The sequence below is a fragment of the Plectropomus leopardus genome, chromosome 19 (assembly GCF_026936395.1).
Source record: "Plectropomus leopardus strain MGB_pleo_1.0 chromosome 19, ASM2693639v1, whole genome shotgun sequence".
In the NCBI taxonomy this organism is placed as follows: domain Eukaryota; kingdom Metazoa; phylum Chordata; class Actinopteri; order Perciformes; family Serranidae; genus Plectropomus; species Plectropomus leopardus.
In genome coordinates this window covers 24584076-24603057 of record NC_142194.1, presented here as the reverse complement: position 1 = coordinate 24603057, position 18982 = coordinate 24584076, and the positions used below count along the sequence as shown (strand labels likewise).

The 18982-nt window shown below is 41.7% G+C and overlaps 1 protein-coding gene across 3 annotated transcripts in view; it reads right to left on the bottom strand.

Annotated features, from left to right (window-relative positions):
- Positions 1-18982, bottom strand: part of cacna1g (calcium voltage-gated channel subunit alpha1 G) — a 289865-nt gene that overhangs the window by 18368 nt on the left and 252515 nt on the right. For all 3 annotated transcript variants that reach the window (XM_088070554.1, XM_088070553.1, XM_088070555.1), the window contains 6 exons: positions 9999-10150; positions 9027-9136; positions 6451-6584; positions 4106-4176; positions 1339-1417; positions 890-1011 (listed from right to left, as the gene is read on the bottom strand). In XM_088070554.1, the coding sequence (XP_087926680.1) occupies positions 890-1011; positions 1339-1417; positions 4106-4176; positions 6451-6584; positions 9027-9136; positions 9999-10150 (668 nt within the window). The remainder of the gene's footprint in view (positions 1-889; positions 1012-1338; positions 1418-4105; positions 4177-6450; positions 6585-9026; positions 9137-9998; positions 10151-18982) is intronic.

Sequence of the window (18982 nt, the reverse complement as noted above, 5' to 3'; positions counted from 1 at the left end):
TTGCTGTTCCCTAAATATAAAGTTGAGTGATGACTAGAAAAGGGTTTGCAGAACACTATGATATCACAGCTGGCCTTTTGACCTGTTGGATAGAAATGTCAGCACCTCATCACTATGTCCTATAAGACATGTGTTAAATTTTAGCATATGAATTTTTAAGTTTTTTTATGAGGCCACAGTGATTTCTCAACCATCAAATTCTAATTAGTACATTGTTTCGTCCAAGTGGATGCTTGAGTCAAATTTTAGGAAACTCCCTTAAGGCTTTCTTCGGATATTGCATTCATAAGAATGAGATGGATGCAAGTTCACAGTTACCCATACCTTTAACCACCAGATTCTCATAAGTTCATTGTTGAGTCCAAGTGGATGTCTGTGTCAAATCTGAAAAAATCTCTCAAGGCATTCTTGAGATATGACATTCACTAGAATGAAAAGGATGCAAATTCACAGTGACCTTGACCTACGACCATCAAAATGTAATAATTTCATCATTGTGTTAAAGTGGATATTTGTTCTAAATGTGAAAGAATTCCCTACAGGTGTTCTTGAGATATCACCCTCACAAGAACAAGACACACAAGGTCACTGTGACCTTGACCTTTGACCCATGATCCCCAAAATCTTATTAATTCATCCATGAGTCCAATTGGATGATTAAATTTGAATAAATTCACTCATGGCATTCTTAAGATATCATGTTCATGTTCATGAGATGTCCGTATGGACAACCCGAAAACATGCCTTGCTTTTGGCCATCGCTATTGCCAGTGTGGAGGTGCAAAAAAGGCCAACACATCACCACTAAATCTGCCCTTGTTTCCTGCTGAAATACAAAAGAATGAAAGTGCAATATGTGTATGTATGTCTATGTCAGTGTTAGTTTCACCTTCATTATGCCATTCCAGTTGTCTCCAGTGGAAACTCTGAAGAGCAGCAGAAATGCCATCCCAAAGTTTTTGAACGTAGCATAGCGGCCCAGACCCTCACATGGGTGGAGTTCATCACAGACTGGGGAGACAAGGAGGAGTAAGGGGGGGATGCAAAAGGAGAGTCCCAGCCAAACAGTAAAGTAGAGACACAGAGATAAAAAGTTGTAACAACACAATGTTAATAACTGTAAAAGTATTTTATTATGCTCTAAGCTACCAGCTACTATTTGAAAAAGGGAAATCAATATGGCATTTCAACAAAGGGTTTTTAGAAAGCAATTAACATCAGATAGATTAAACCCACAGAGGAGTGAATTAAACACTCGGTGTAAGCCTGCATGCCTGAGTGGTATGTATGTGTGTGAATCATTGTGTGGTGTGCCTGACTGCCTGAGTGTGTTCTTACTCAAGTCACCAAACAGCTCCACTCCCAGTGCTGCAAAGATAAAGAAGAGGAGCATGAAGAGGAGACCCAGATTCCCCACCTGCAGGGAGACAACAGGAAGAGAGAGGGATTAGTCAGAGGAGAGAAATTCCTGGCAAAATAAACCAATAATGAGAGACAACAAACAGCTCATTCCAGTGAGAAAATGAATGGAGGGTCATGAGGAAGCAGCCAAGAGAAAATAGAAGATATGGCCACTGACCATTCGCTAAACCCCAACCAAACAGCGATCGTCCAATTATAGCCTAGCAACCGTAACTAAGCACGGCAGGCCTTTCAAGCTTTGGATTTCCTTGTGCGTTGAGGCAGTGTGCATGGGGCTGTAGTAAGAGATACTTCATATTTAAATAGTTTAGATGATGGTGTCTTTCTTTACACCCTTTCCAAGTCCAAAAAACAAATGTAAGGAATGGATTTAACAATGTGTTTATCTGGTGTAACATAAGCAGAAAATGTTAGCATATCTGGCAAACCAGCCAAGATGTAGTAACTAAGCTTTCCTGAACATTTCATACCACATTATTTGGTGGATTTTGAGGGGAAAAAAAGTATTTTGACAACTAGCACATCCAAGGTGTGGTATTCGACCAATGTGTGGAAGCCTGTCGAGGAAGACACTACAATGTCGACTAACGTTAGCAGTTCTGTCCTGCTCTGCTACATTTGGGGGAGTTTAAACTGGAGCAGCTGTAGCTAATCTCAAGTTAACAGTCCATCTGTTATATGGAACTACACTTCAGATCTGTCGGTTGGTTGGTTAGTCAATGTGCTCTTGTCTGACGAAGTTCACATGGGTCTTACAATTGCAGGTGTTACTTTAATATGGTCGTGTGTCCACCAAAGCCTTTTTTCCCCAGCTGAAAACGACAGTTGTTGCTCAGTATTTGTATTTGTCCTCTGTGATAGATGGTTGGTTAATAGTTTTTCCCCCTCGGATGCAGCGGTATAGAGATTTTTTTTTCTTTTTTAAAGTTTATTTTGAGCTTTTATTGCCTTTAATTAACAGGACAGTGTGAGTGTGAAGGGGGGGGGGGTGCAGCAAAGGGCTGAGGCTGGATTCGAACCCGACACAGCCTCTGTACATGAGGCGCCGCTCTATCCACTGAGCCAACAGGTGCCCCGTATTACGAGATATTTAATGTTAGTAATGTTATGTTACATTAGTCCCATACCCAGCCCCAGATTAAACTGCTATAGTTTCCAGTATGTCAAACTTTTCTCATCATTCCTGCTCAATGCTTAGTGGTCAGTCTGACTGGTGCACACAGCTCAGGTGGAAAACCATTACAGTGCAGAGGCATTGTAAACAATTTAGGGTACGGTATCTTGCCCAATGGTAATCGGACATGCTGGAGGAGCTGAGATATGAACCACCAATTTTCCGACTAGTGGACGACCTGCTCTACCATCTGAGCCACAGTCACCCCAACAAAGGAAAGCTGAAGTGACACAAGTTGATTATTTAAGATTCTTATATGTCCCTTTGATGAGTAAAAAATATGTTCCATTTGTTGCATATATGCTCAGTAAAGCTTTGTCTTCACTGTCGGTTCAGTTGTGCATGTTTTCTTCCTTGTTTTTCGTTTTGAGCTGTTTTGGTTTTATGTTGTCTGTCGTTTACGTGGCCAAGAGGTTTTTGAAAAAAGGCAGATTTTGGTGCTGTGTTGGCTCACGTGTTATAGTAATCCCTGTACACTTATGTCACTCAAGGTTGCTCTTCTGCTGGGAGAGTACCTGTTTGAAATAGGAGCTAAAGAAAAGTCCCTTAAATCAGCGTCCTAAAACTATGATCATTCCTATTTTTCATGGTGCATTCCCAATAAAAATGGTTATAAGTTTATCCAGTCTGAAAACACCAAAAGAAGGTGTTTTCAATTGACTCTTGAATCGGCTTCGAAAAGAGAAACTGCTTTTGTGTATGTCTGTCTGGAATCAAGGGCTCATTGATCAGAAATTGCTGAGACTTTCAGGCGTTTAATCTGCCACTATTATCACTCTAAATTGCATATGTGCCTTGCATGAATGCTGTTAAAGAGTGACTGACACAAAGGAATGAAAGCAACAAATTCTGGGTAAAAATATGAGGTGCTTTAATACTGCAGCTGATCCTGGACAAGAGTAAAAGAGATAATAGTGACGAACAGCTTTGATAGAGAGGTGGGTTTAGGTAATGAAAAGCTTTAGGATTTGTGTCTGCTGCTACTGTCAATGCTAATCAGCATGTGGCAACCTGCTCACACTCCCACCATCCTTTATTATCAGATTTATTAATCATGAACACTTTTGACAAGCTCTAGGAGGAATTAGCCTGGAACAACACTCACTCTCTCTCTGAATGACAGAGGTAGTATCAAAGGACGCTGTGAACACAGGACTGCTTTTTATCTCAATCCAAACACTGCAGAAGTTGTTCTAATTTACCAACTCCAATCCACCCACCATCGCTCAAAACAAAACCTGAAGCCACATTCTCTTCCCGATCTCTGCAGGGGGTGGATATGCAAATAAGGGTCTCTAGAGTTGTTAAAAAGCTCATGGGAAACAACGTCGCCCTGAATAAGAAGACTATGTACCAAAAAAAGAAATGCTTCTGGGATGTAATTTTAGGGACAGCTTCTGTGGGACGTTGTGGGAAATGAAAAGCCAATGGAGAGAAATAAGGATGAGGAAAAGAAAAGAGAATTCAGAGGCTTTGGTGGATGTTTTTTTAACACAATTGACTGTGTACCTGCGGCAGGGCTTGCATAACGGTGTCCAGCAAAGCTCTCATCCCCACCGCCATCTTCAAGAGCTTCAACACTGTGGGGACACACACACAAACACACACACTGAAAATGAAAGATTGTCTTAGCAATATTAAAATTGTTCAGTCTTACATAACAGAACAGGGACTTGAGCCATCACGCCTTCACTGAAATTGAAGGGCTCAACGTCTTCCGGTAGTGTGGTCACAGATTTCCTTTTATTGAACAGCATTACGCTTTTACATAGCCTGATTGAGGTCATATCTTTCTGATTGGGGTTGCAGTTTGACGAGGTCACTTATATGGTGAAGGGTTACCAATGGAACTACAAAAAGACTGACAGATAATGCATAATAATGAGTGGATAAATAGAGATACACCAAAAGTGGTGCTTTTTCTTGCCCTCGGCCAGTGACTTCCAGGAGTCTCAACTAGCTGCCAAGCAAGCTCACAGTGATGACAAAACTCCAGAAAGTCACTGACCTTGATGAAAAGTAGCAATTCTTAGCAAACCTACAAAGATTTTTGGTTTAACATACACAAGCAGGTTAAAAAAACAAGTTTAAAGCTCAGTTTTTAAACATTTGCTTAGAGGCAGGTAAGCTGTTTCTCCACGTCCAGTCTTCGTGCTAAGCTATGCTAATCGACTTTACCCTTTTCATCACCATACAGAGATATTTTTCACTTTCCATACAGGGAGAGTAGTAACGATTTTCTTGTGTAACTCTTGACTCAGGATTCCCACACGTTTTCATGGACAAAATGTGAAACATGGAAAGAAAATGAAGGAAAGTCTGTGACAGTAAGCAAAGGGTCACACATTGATGCAGATTTGAGCTACGTTACATCAGCAGCTACAGAAAATAAATATGATGTTACGTTACATTACTTGTAGTGATGCATGATAATATCGGCGTGTCATCTGTATCGGCAGATGATTTGCACAAAAGGATAATAAAAAAAGTATATACTAAAAATTCAGACAGCTATTGTTAGGCAGCTTAAGTAGAATCAAAGTTGTTAAATAGGAATACAAAATAAAACGTTCAGCTTTAACAGAAAATGTAACTGGTACATCAATGCTGGCGTCGCAAAAATGTGATAAAATGTGATCACAATAGAGCCAACGTGTAAATGATACAGACTGAACAGGGAACATGAGATGCATGTAGATGCCAGATAGAAAATGAGCCAACAATTGGACCCTGCCAAACACACACACACACACACACACACACACACACACACACACACACACACACACACACGAGCATGTGTTTGTGTCAGTGCCTTCTGTGTGACAGTAATCAATAGCGACTTCCATGCTACTTCTTTTATTACACGTTCAGTAATCAGACAGAACAGATGAGTTTCCCTCCTGTCTGTCTTATCTCCTCTTTCTGTCGGGTCTCCTCTTCCTCTTTCTCCTGTTTCCTCCCCTCCAACCTTCTCTTATCTTTAATTACCTGGACAGTAATCAGGCCGAAGCACGCAGGCAGGTTTGCTCTCCCGTTCCTTCTCTTTCCTCCTGCCAAATCCATCCCATCTCTTTAACTGCCCCTTCCTAATTCTGAACCTCCTCCACCTGATTCCACCATTCTCTCTCACCCACGACCTACCTTTCCTCCGTCATTTATTTCCTCCCCATTCACTTTATCTCAACATCAACTTCTCCTCCTTCCAACTTCTTTCTGTCTTCTTCTAATCTATTTTCAGGTCAGAAGTTATTCATCATCCCTGCCTCCTCCTTTTATTTCTCCCCTCTTCCCTCTCTGCTCGTTTATTCCCTCCATACCTAGACTCAGTTTCTCGCAGCTTAATTCACTTAGTGTCATAATGTGTCTTGACTCTCCTCCACCCTTGGCTATCTTTCCTCATCTCTCCCATTTCTCAGTCTTTGTGTCTGTATTGTAACTCTCCTGTTCCCTCTCGGCGCTGTGTTTGCCAGCTCACTGTACCATCTGGTCGACTCACACCCTGCCTGAACCCCGCTGAGACCCGCCATGCAAAGATGATAAAGAGGGGAGTCCCAGGGATGTGGCTGTTTTACAAGGCAGCTTAAAAGAGCAGCACCGTGAAATAAAGAAACTGTGTGTGTATGTGTCTGTAAGGAGGTGAGTCAGGGATGGATGGATGAATATATGGATGGAACGAAGGATGGATGGAAGGAAGGAAGGAAGGAAGGAAGGGTGGATGATGGATAGATGGATGAACAGAAGGAAAGAAGGAAGGATGGATGGATGGATGGATGAACATGGATGGATGAAAGGAAGGAAGGATGAATGGATAGATGGATGGATGAATGGATAGAGAGGCAGGCCGTTCACACCTCGAGCGATCCTCAGCACTCTCATGATGCGGATAATGGTGGGGTTGATGGGCAGTGAAGCTTTGCCGTCAATCTCCTCCAGAGTGATGCCCATGATGGACAGCAGCACGATGGCCAGATCCAGCAGGTTCCACCTACACACACAAAGACACATGCACACACACAAACACACTCATCAGTCTTTACCACTGACTCTGATCACTTTTCTTCTCTGAAAAACTGATAGTTGTTCGTTAGCTTTAGTGTAGAAATATGAACTTGAGTCAAATGACGTTGAACTCGAGTCAGAAATCTGATCACTTTAGACTTGACAGAATCAACAAGACTTACAACTCAATTTAGGCTTCCAAACAAATGATCTGTGACCTCCCAGAAGCCCTTGCTCCTAAGAAACCAGATCTTCAATCATTTCAACTCAATATAGCAGATGTGTTTCAGCACCTGCCATTCTCAGCTCGCATCACCAGTGAAGGGACACAAAAAGGTTTGGGTTAACACCTGTGCTGACATCTGCCAATATGACATTTTATGCACTAATTTTAGCTCTTGGTTTTAAGAGCTTGTGTAAATCTTGTGTACATTTTTTACTACTTATGTTACTGTAGGAGCTCATTACTTAAAGAACTTTACCAAAGCATGAGGTAAACATTGTTTACCTAGGTGTTAAAAAGATTTTTTTTTTTAAGAGTTTTTTTTTTTTGATGAATGAATGAAACGAACTGATGATCAAATTATGGAGAACCTAAGTAAGCTGACGATGTGTAGCGTTACCACATTAACAAAAGTTTTAATTTATATAATTTTTTGCGATGTCTGAAGCTAAATAACATAAGCTGGGAAGTTTTCAACCTGTTGGGCTTCAAAAGATTTTATGCATCCAAAGAACTTCCAATCAAATAATTTTCTTGGCGGCATCAATAGAAACATGACCCAGCATCTCATTGAGACTGGCATTAACAACAAGGTGTGGCTACACATTTTGACAGAAATGTGTAGCCACACCTTGTTGTTAAAGTCTGTATAATTAGGACTCAGCTTTAAATTGAAATTTTACAGATTGTGTAATACTGCATGCCTATCTGTTCTCATAACCCATCTTGTTTTTGGTTTGGTTAATTTATAACAGAAATACAATTGTAAAGTACAAGATATTGGACTTTTGTCAGTAACTGAATGATGTATTTCATCAGGCGTCTCTACAGCCGTATAATCTTTTATTGACTTCATCTGTTTTGTTACTGCACATGCCTGCTCAATCAGAGCAACAAACACAGAAGCTGTGTGTTAAGCTACAATATATTTTGGTGAATAAATGTCTGTTTGAAACACACTAATCACATGGAAGGACAACGATAAAGAGCTGCATGAGCGGTTTGATTGACTGATCTTGAAACTTTTTCAGCAATAAAAACTTGTCACTAGAATTCAACATAACTGACAGGAACCAAAGCCGCCGACAGCTGTGGTGTGAAGGAGCGAACAGCAAACTTTTTACAAGCTTCCAAGCCTACAGGGGTGACTGTTTGACACACACAGTTAAGTAATCACATAAACTTTAAATTTAGAGAGTATTTAAGCTGGATGCATGGGAGCGTGCAAACCACTTCAGGGTTATGAGGCAGATTAAAAAGGCAGCAATTGTATCATTTCATTTTAGTGTATCCTAACGATAGATCAGAAGTCAGCTGGCTACTTTCTTTCCAAGGTACTGCAACTTGAGATCAAAGTGTTGGGACCGAACCTCATTTTCCAGCCTCTGCACTATAAATGAGCACTGAACAAAATGTTTGGAACACAATTAGAGGTTAGAAAGTCAGTGGTGGGTGGTCGCACTGATCAGGTTTGAGCAGGTTTCAGAGTCCACTTTGGAGTTTATCTCCTTTAGATACTCAAAGTGAATCAACACAAGAAAAATCAACTTACAATCTAATGAGATTGTCAAATGAGTCGGGGGGGGGGGGTCTTGGCTGAATGTTGTGTTTATGTGTACCTGTGTGTAAATGTATGTGTAATGAAGTAATATCACACTGGACTACTGCCAACTGCAAAAAGCATAATTGTCTACTCTGGCAAAGAAAACGGACATCATGGAGCCCTTGGTGGTCAGCACTAGTCCAAAAACATGATGCTTTCACTGAGGAGTGTGTTTTAGTGTGTATTCATGTGCATGTGATGTGTGGTAGTTAGTATATTTGCACTGTTGTGATTGTGTTATTGTGTGGTTTTCAGCGGGGAGCCAGGGATTTCAAAGCTATGAAATCATCTAAGGCAGCTTGTTTTATGGGTGTTTAACGAGGCCGTTTGTATTCATACTGCCCTCGCTGAGAACCATCCACTGGAGCACCTTCGAAAAAGCTCATTTGAGCTCTATGAATGCTGCCTCACATTTTCCACATGAGTCAGAGGTTAAAGAACGGTACCTTTAACGACCGCTTTATTACAATATCACGTCCACGAAAATTGTCAAAACCCCAAAGTGGGAGCTAAATGTTTATTCATGATTTCTCTCTGATCTGTGTCTGAGATGTCTGATTAAGGTCACTTTGGGAAGTGCGGTAGTAAAATTAAATACTGACTTGTCCTTGAAGAAGCGTCTCAAGCCGAAGGCCACCAGCTTGAAGACGGACTCCAGCACAAAGATGAGGGTGAAGATGTAGTTGCAGATCTCCAATGCCTTATCCAACTCCTGAGGATGTCAGGGAGAGAAATATTAAAGATTAACAACCTGCACAGGATCAATGTTAACAAGTCAGTAAACCTAGCTTTAAATATTCTATTGTGTTAGCAGAGTGAGCTGCGGGTTTCATTGCTACTCATTTAATAAAATGTGCACAGCACTGAAAAGCAATGAAATGATCTCACCCTATTGCTTTTTTTTTACTTTTTAAAAGGAAAACCATTTTTCACTGGTACTCAGTTACACTAACTGGTGTATAAATATACAATTTGTCCTGCATTCAGAGTCTTCAGGGTCCATATTGTAAACTCTTTTCTTCTCCAAAATTAGCCCTTCCATTAATAGATCACTCACATCGCCTTGCGCTCCTCCCTCCCTCATTCTTCATGAAAAGGCCATCAGAATCAAAGTGTCCATTTTTGCCTGTGGGAGAACTCACAGTGCCCATCTGCATGTAAAAACTGACCTTTAGCAGTGAGATGTGGAGAGAACTGGTTTTCTACTGGGATTTCACTCAGTCCTCACTGGTGGCAATTCATCTTCCCACAGCTGGTTCCAGTTTCTGAGACATCCCCTTACTCCATGAATTTCTATCCTACCCAACAGCCCCATCTACATCACAACCCTATATAGCAGTCATGTCCAAAATCCAGCCTGGGGCCAATTGTGTAACAGTTGGTGTAAGACTGATGCAGTATAAACAAACTGCATTGTATCCATCACACCAAACGTAGATGTCCTTTTGTCCGATATGTGACTGCACTGAGGGACCGAACTCTAGGACAAAATTGCAATTATTTTTCAAAGGCAGGTTTGAACATTTGAAGCAAAAAGCTCATCATTACCCCACCTCCCTCCCCCGAGATCTGACCTTGGGCTGCTGATAGTGCTCCATGGACATGGTGATGACGTTGAGCCCTATGACGATGGTGATGAAAAGGTCCAGGTGGGGGCTGGTGCACATCTTGTGGATCATCCGGCGAATGGGGGAGTAATCGGAGTAGTAGGGCTTACTCTGAGCTTCTGTTGGAAGTGGGAGGTAGTGGGGGGGAGGGGGGCAGGGAGTTGGGGGAGGAGGAGGGGGAGGGGAGGGGGGTGTTCAAAAAGTGAGATAGGAGGTAATATACTGGAATACTGTACAGTTGACCAGCTGTGTTGAGGAGTAGAGCATCCAAAACTGCTTTAAAAAAAAGTGGTTAGTTAAACACGACAACACCCTCCTGCCACTCAAGATGGTTGATTCACATTACGAAAAAGAGATATGTAAGGAGAGACGTGAAGAGATTAAGGAGGGCAGATCAGATAATGGGCAGAGAGGGAGAGAGAGTCCAGCCAAGCTCTCCTGTGGTCTGCAGTCACGACTAATCAAATCAAATCTGTCCTCTGATCAACAATTGTTTAAATGAACTCTCCCCTGAGTGAGTGCAATGGGAGATAAACAGCATTTTTCAGTGTGAGTGTGTGTGTGTGTGCATGCCAGACACAGATATTTCGTTGTGGAGATTTGGCCATTTCTCCCTCTGTCTCTCTGATCGTCATGTGACTCAGCCTCACTGTATTTCTTTCACGTCTCTCCTCTCAAAAAAGGAATGTAGGAGAAAAAGTTTTCCACACTCGTCCATCACTCTGTTCCCTCCATCCACAGAGGATGGATGGACGGATGGGCTGGGAGTTAGGATGAGGAGGAGAGAGGAGGCTCGCGCTATCTATCACCTTATCGCTCCATCAGTGAAGGAGAGGCTCTAGGTCACACAGGAGAGGGAGCACACACATGTCACACACTCAAAAGGCAAACGTCCTTTGGGTGCCGTGAGCTCCCCCTCTCTGTCCAATTAGCCCTGGTGAGCTGCTGCGGCTGCAGCTGTGCAGGGCTGGAACCATTCCCTCGAGTGTGTATGTGTGTGTGTGCAGCTCATGGTGTGTGCCTTGTGGATACCCTATCATATTGGAGAACCCCCCCCACCACCATAAATCAGGGAATAAGACAGGAAAGCTGAGTAAGCAGAGTCCGTAAGGAGAATGCCCATCGAACCATCCCTGAAGTTAAATACATATTTGCATCTTATGGGACTGAAATTCATCACTTCAGATAAACCCTACCAGGTTCACAGTCACTATTAATGAAGAGTGCAAAATACCACAAGTTGGTTAAATTTCAGTAGCATTCTCAATTTGGGAAAAGTACCCTCACATTATTGTCTAATGCCTCAGTTTTAATATGGGACATAAGATTTTTAACAAAAGTTTGACAGATGTTATCATTTATCAGGCATTGATATAAAAATGCTAACTAGTTCCAGGGTTTTTGGGTTGTGACTCTTGCTAGGGACTAGAAGTTTGCCATTTTAATAGTTTTTGGCGTTTTTTTATTTTTATTTTTTTAAACTAGCACCTTCCACACTGCCTGTTCAAGGTGAGAATATCGTGCCTTTATGCTGCCTTACTGTTCTATATTAAAGGTTCAATCCATAATGGGGAACCAGAGTTGTCTTTTGATTCAGCTAGCAACAGAGAAAGTAACGGCAGAAATACGGTCTGTGTAAAGGCCCTGACACACCAATCACACCTCAGTCAATCTTGGGCCGTCAGTGAGCTGCCGTCGCCCCAGTCGCTGTCTCACAGTGTTGGCTGACAATTACAGACAACATCTGTCTGCTGGTACGGAGGGTTATTTCCTCTTATGCAAATGCCGTATGTACATACTGGCTGGCTCTCGGTTTGGTGTGTTCATGTCCAAGTTTTCATCAGAGAGACAGCAACGTATGGTGACACACTAGAGGCAGATGCTGTTGTGTTAAACATCATGCCCATTATGTCTCTTTTGCTTCCATAGTGACAGCATGCTGTCTCAAATCACACATTGGAACGGCATGATAAAGTTTGGTTTGGTTCTGTGTAAAAGTTAAAAATAGGCTTAATGAAGGGACTGTCAGGCCTTATAGCAAGATCTCTGTGTAAAAAGGGCTCACCGGCAAACCTGCATGCATGCTATACTTAATTGCTGTTGTACCTCTTTAAAAAGAAACTAAGAGAAGCAGAGTAGATATGTAAGACATGACTTGTTGTTCTGGTGAAATTAGTGCAGAAATTTACATAATCCTGAATTTATCAAGGTAATCATGAAAGAACTGTTGACTTTGCATAAAAGCACGACAACAACTCAAACCTGGGAACGTATTAGCAAAAAATGGAAACGCCTTAGTAGAATTTCCTTTCAACTTCTTAAAAAAAACAATATTAAGAAAATAAACCTGTCTTAAATGAATGTCTCTGATGTTGAGACACACTATGGCCAACCTACAGCACTGCAACTTGGAGAGTTGTAAAGGTTTAGCAGAGGTCTGCACTGCTGCTGAGCTTCAAGTTAATTATTCTATATTTGTGTTCAGGGTCATCTTTGCTGAAAGCTAATTTTGCGCCTGCTGGTAATTATCGATATTGACAACAGGGGAGAAGAACCTCAATGCTGGCGGTAGCGGCTGAACCACAGGGCAGCCGGTGCTGGAGTCTGACTGCTCCTGGACTCCTATGGAGATGTGCGTGCCGGAAAGGGAAAATAATGTGGCCTCTGGTGTGCTTGCTCTGGCTTTTCAAATAAATGCACTAAAACAGGATGACAGACTCGGTCACCTGCTTTGCACCCTCATCTTGTCAGATGCTTTTTTATAAATGAAGCTTTACTTTTTTGATGTTTCACCATGTGGCCCACTGAGAGGACAGAGATAAAGCAGGAAAAAAAACAGGTTTAAAGCGTCTTGGGGAAGTCTGGGCACCTGTCTTTGTGTTGGGACAGTTCGGCATAACCCTTGTGGGATGCAACAACTTGGTTCATTCACTGGGAGTTCCTATTTACGAGATCCTCCATCATGTGCGGATGAGCAGACATTATTTTTACTCTGTTCTACTTACTGTCTGCAGGTGCACGGCGAGCCACATGCACACAGAACTCTAGTCCCTTTGTTTCACCTCCTCCTCTATGCTCTATCTCTCATCTAAATATGATTCATACAACTTTTTCTCTGCCTAGAATCATATATCTGCTGTTCCATTTACATTCACATACAGTAAAATATGTGCAAAAGCAGGGCCAAGTTAACCCTTTGAAACCTGAGCAAACTAGCTTGATTTCTTTCAAAAGCGTAGAAAGAAGGCAATGAGAAAGAAAAAAGGAATTACCAAATGTAGTTTCAAAAAGTGCTTAAAAAGTTATAACAATTTTGCAGCATAATTATAAATATATATAACGATCATTATAAATCCAGTTTTGCCTATTTTTTCTCTAGACATTTTTAACTATCTTTTTTTTAAATCATTTTCTAAATGTACTAATTTCTTGCAATTTGTGACAATGTTTCACAAAGTTCGTCATTGCCTGCAAGGCTGCAAAAGAAAAGTGATATTACCCCAGGTTTCAAAGGGTTAAAAAACTGGATATAGTAGTGAGTTAGTATGCAAGACTGGTTCCCTAAAAATGTAATTTGAGGATGTAAGTAAGCACTACCCTTAATATTATGGATGGGGCAAAGAGTCAGAGACCGAACAACACATCAGGGGATAAAGGAGAAGAAATGGAAGCAAAGACAGAGCCAGAAACCTTTTGGCTAAAGCTCAACTCGTCTCTGGAGGAGCAGGAGGAGAATGAAGTGAGGGAAGAAAAGGTGAAAGTTTACAAAGCCAAATTACACTGCTGCCCCAGCTCTCCTGTTCTCACTGCCACTGCTCTTTTCTCCTTCTCAGAGAAAAGAGCAGAGCTGATCTTCAAGAGGAATTTAATGTTGCTCCTGTCTGGAGTCTGATTTTTTTTTTGAGTAAGGTAGCAACAGATGGTACAGATATTCATTTAAAAGGAGAAAATATTTAGCATCCATGTTTTGCTCGCCTCCTTCACTGATGTGGCAGCCTTCTCTCTCTGCTCTGACATCATTTTGACAGGTCGGGAGGACGGGTGCATAGCCACAGGGGGGTCACAACCTGCAAACCTCTCTGCGCAGGTCACGAAATCTGCTCTCTGCACCTCCATCCTCATGTTAGATACAGATGCAGTGTACCTTTAACAGACCAAACAGGACAAACATCTCACAAGGGCTTAGATCTCATTGTGGTTGTTAAAATAACTGCACTACATAAACTTTCTAGAATGTACAATGAAGTTATCATATGTATGTATGTGACCTAAATGGAATACAATATTTCTTCTGATACTAAGGTGACCCATAAAAACAAGTTACGTCCCAATAAAACAGTTTTTTATGGTCAATATCCACAAGATCTGGCTCAGCTGCGGCTCTGTTGCAGTTGATCAGCTGCCGTTCTAAACCGTGTAGCCATGTCCACAGCTCCATGACTGTCTCACTTGAGGCTCTTTGTGTGTCTATTTTTGTTGCATAAATGTGCATGTCTGAAGCGTGACTATGTTCAAAAATGTCCATATTTATTGGCAATGTACTTATCAACACATAATTATGTATTTCATTTGTTACCGAGTTTGTCCTAACAGCAAAGCCTACACGGCAAAACACATTTGTCCTGTATAAAAAAAGTTTCCCCTCTGTCTTCCTCTTCTGAAAAGAGTGGGACAGACTGGTCTTGTCAGACAGTCTCTGCACGTTCAACAGGACCTTATTTTCTGTCATATATATGTATTGTTACATTATTGATTGTTCATATTAAATGTGGCCAAAGTTATATATATATATATATATATATATATATATATATATATATATATATATATATATATATATATATATATATATATATATATATATATATATATATATATAAAACAATTCTCCTGTGAGCAAAAACTTTAGGCTTTAAACCATTCAATACACTATTTCAAACTTTTAATCTACTTTCTCACAGGATGAAAGTTTTGCTGTTCTCTGTTACAGTCATCCCTCTGACTGCTATGGCCGTACAGACATGCCGAGATGCAGACGACCCTAAACGATGACCAATCAAAGCAGACTGGGCTTTTTCGAAAGGGAGGCTTACCCCGGAGGAGGCTTAAGACAGGCGTTCCAGCACAGAAAGTATTAGGAAAACTTGTTGGAACTTAAAGCCTGTAAACAAGTATGAACTTGAAAATGATCATAATAGGTCCCCTTTAAACCTTGGTTTGTCACCTCTCTGTGATCACTTTTGGGGTGTTTTAAGCTGAATTCATAATAAAAATTATTCTCTTTCACATATTTTTCTGTTTCTGTTGCTGGAATGTGTATGAAATAGTGGTTTTATCACACCTCATAAATCCTACTACATGTTAACCAGCAGACCTGATAAAATTATTATTTGTGTCATTATCATAAAGTCACTGACATTTAAAATTGACTGATTACAGGAGGCGGCAGAAGGTTTTCTTAATGCCACACAGCCCCCCTCCTTCACTGGGCAGGTCCCAAGCTCAGCTGCGGGGTGAGAAAAACAGGTTTGTGAAGACAAAGGGCTGAAATTAAGAGGAAAATATGCGCTTTTAATTTTTTAAAAAGGAGGCTACCCTATATATGGCTTCCTATTTAGGTGTGGGGTACTTCAATAACTAAACTAAGAAAAGTACCACAACACCACAAAGCATTTGTTACACACAGCATGAAAGACTATGGCAAAACAGAATTATTACCTCAGTTTTATGTTGCACTTGTGTGCCTGTCTTAAAAAACATGTTTGATGAGGTCACAGTGACCTTGACCTTAGATCATCAATTTCCAATCAGTTCATTCTCGAATACAAGTGGACGCTTGTGCCAAATTCAAGGAAACTCCCTTAAGGCCTTCTTCAGATATTACATTCACAAGCATGAGACAGACAAGGCCAGAGTGGCCCTCACCTTTGACCATCAAATATCTGATTGATGTTTGTGTCAAATTTGAAAAAAAGACATCAAGGTGTTCTTGAGATATTGGGTTCAAGATAATAAGACAGATGAAAGATCACAGTGACCTTGACCCATGACCAATCAGTTCATCCTTGAGTCCAAGTGGACATTTGTGCTATATTTGCAGAAATTCTCTCAAGGCGTTCTTGAGATATCAGGTTCATGAGAATGGTATGGATAGACGGACAACCCGAAAACATACTGCCTCCGGCCACAGCTATTGCTGGTGCAGAAGTGTAAAAATTCTTAACTATGTCTGAACAGACACTCAGCTTCTGCAACTTTTCCTGTGAACACTGAAACAGCAACAGAGCCTCGACTGAGCATCAGGACAACCTGAATGCAAAGCAGCTGGATCTTATGGAGATTTGATCTTAGTTTTACTGAATGACTTTACTAACTGTTAGGAGATCGAAACCCTTGTTGAAATTCTGCCTGGGGTCCAACAGACAACAAAAAGAAAAAACATTGTTAGAAAAAAAAATTCCCAGTCCAAGAACAACCCCAAGAGCCTTATTCCTCTTTCTTTTGCCTTCCAGTGCACTCACCTTCCCCATTGTGGACTCTTGATTCACCTTTGGGGGATGAGGGTGTTAAAGGCTGGAGATTGGGCCTGGGAGTTGCTTTTGGACACGGCCACGCTCAAAAACATAATTCATACATTTCCGAGGCGGTCTTTGTTGGGAAATACAGACACAGTTAGGGTCCTTGGTTGTGGGACCGATGAGTTGGAAGGGCACGGTACAGCACTGAGGGTATACTGTGACCGTGTTTGGGTGAGCGCAGGTTGGGTTGGATTGGATATGTAGAGAATGGGTCTGGAACACTGTGGACCTACAGCTGTCCACAAAGTGATCGAGTGAGGGTGTCTGCAGTTGGTTGTGAAGTGGATAGGATGTTGTGCCAGCTAGTCCGATGAAAAGGAGGCCTGACTGTGAATCTCAAAACGTCATGACACACTGCTGTGATTCATCGGTGCAATGGTTTCTGCTCAGCTGGATCTCCTCTGATTGTATCTGAAGCTCTATGGGTTTGGTCGTACCATCAGAGATTTATGGATAATTGGAGCATTGAGGTAAGAATTGTGGATTGGCATGGCAGAAGGGAATGGATGAGATTGGACCCGGATGATAAAAAGAATGACTGTGAAAGGAACAGCAGGGCATGGGCAGTAAAAGCAGCAACAGTGCAATTTGAAGGCAAATGATCTGGATGGAAGTGAGTAAAATGTCAGAGAGAAACATCTATATTTTTACATTTCTGAGACAGTAGTTCGGTTGGATGCGGCGGCTGCTTTTATGCCCCTGTCCTTCATGGTGAATGGCTCAGCAGTAAACCTTGAGACTCAGTGTCTGCCGGGGAAAATGGGTAATGTCAAGGACTAGATGTCAAATTTTGAAATCCAGCAAACACTGAGTCTAAAAAAAATTGTCAACGTAAACAGTTACTGTAAAAAAAAGAAAAAGATTCGACTGGAATTCCCGAATGCTCTGCTGCCTTGCTTAAATATCAAACAGAGAGAAAGAGACACAGAGAGAACACAGACAAAGACGATCAAAAGTAGTAATGAATTCAACTGTGGAAGAACAGAGAGGAGCAGCAGAGCAAATTGAGGAGTCCAGAAGAAAAACAGGCGAAGAAATAAGAAAATCATTCAAAATGACAGGGCATGATACACACACACACACACACACACACACACACACACACACACACACTTATCTGCACTTTTCAACACATACAAACAGACATTGTGCTGGTTCACATGGTAGACTGACACACCTCTTTCTGAGTCATACTTGAGCAGGATGGACCAATTGAAATGGGGGACTTAATGGTGAAGGCAAGCGATTGGACGGCGTGAGTGGAGGGCGGAGCAACAGGGATAACAAGTGATGACAAGGTACAGACCGATGGGAAGCATTTTAACAGCATAATGACGTAGTGTTTTACCCTTTCTCCCTTTGTGGAATCCATCTTTAAATCCAGAGCAACAATATCCACACACAGTCCCGGTCAACCATACCAGCCCGTTCTCATTCCGAACTCGTCAAATAGCACCGTTCTGTCAGTGCTTTTCGCGTACAGGTGTGATTCCAAAAGCCACCCTCTGCATCCACATCAAACATGCACGAATGGCATCAGATGAGCATGCGGTCGGACAGAAACAGTGGCGTTGTTATTGTAAACTGGTGGATCACTGGAAGGCACCAGGATTGTTCACATGCAACGCACACAGATGGCGTCACTTGATATTGCTGATGGACGGAACCAGTGACTTCGTTATCATACACTGGCAGACAGCCGGAGAGCGAGTGTGCTTACAGGGCAGGCGGGTGGGGAAGTGGTTGGGTGCCTCAAACAACGGACTTTCGTGAGTCCCACAAACAACCGACTTTCCTGTGTGTGTGTGTGTGTGTGTGTGTGTGTGTGTATGTATTTGTTTTTCTCCAACTTACCATGTGCCTCTTTTGCCTAAACCTTACCATCCCTGACTTTGGTTCCTCCCAACCATCATGACGGTTCTCACTGTTGTGTACATACATACACAAACACAAGGACCGTGCTGCTTCATCCCACCACATGTGCAGTTTTTGACATGATGGTAACAGGCCGCGTAATCCCACCATGATGTCATCCCACCATGAGCATTTGTTGACATCAGGATACCTAAAATGTCATAGGTAGACGCAGAAGGTCCTGACAAAGCGGCACCATGTGACGAGTTCGGAGTGAGAACGTGTTGGCCACACACAGCAAGAAAAAGAAGAGGTCATCCAGAGAGCCTTTTTGTTTGAAGGCTTTTTAACTTTCAAGCCCCTGGACTTGAATTTGGAACGTTTTTACCCCTTCATGCAAGCGTTTTTAGGTAAAACAATATATAAAGCCCGTTCAAAGCTTTAAATCACACATAAAGTGGCTAAAAAAAAACTTGCTGTCTAGTTCACTCTGTCAAATATAATCCTCCCGGACACCCC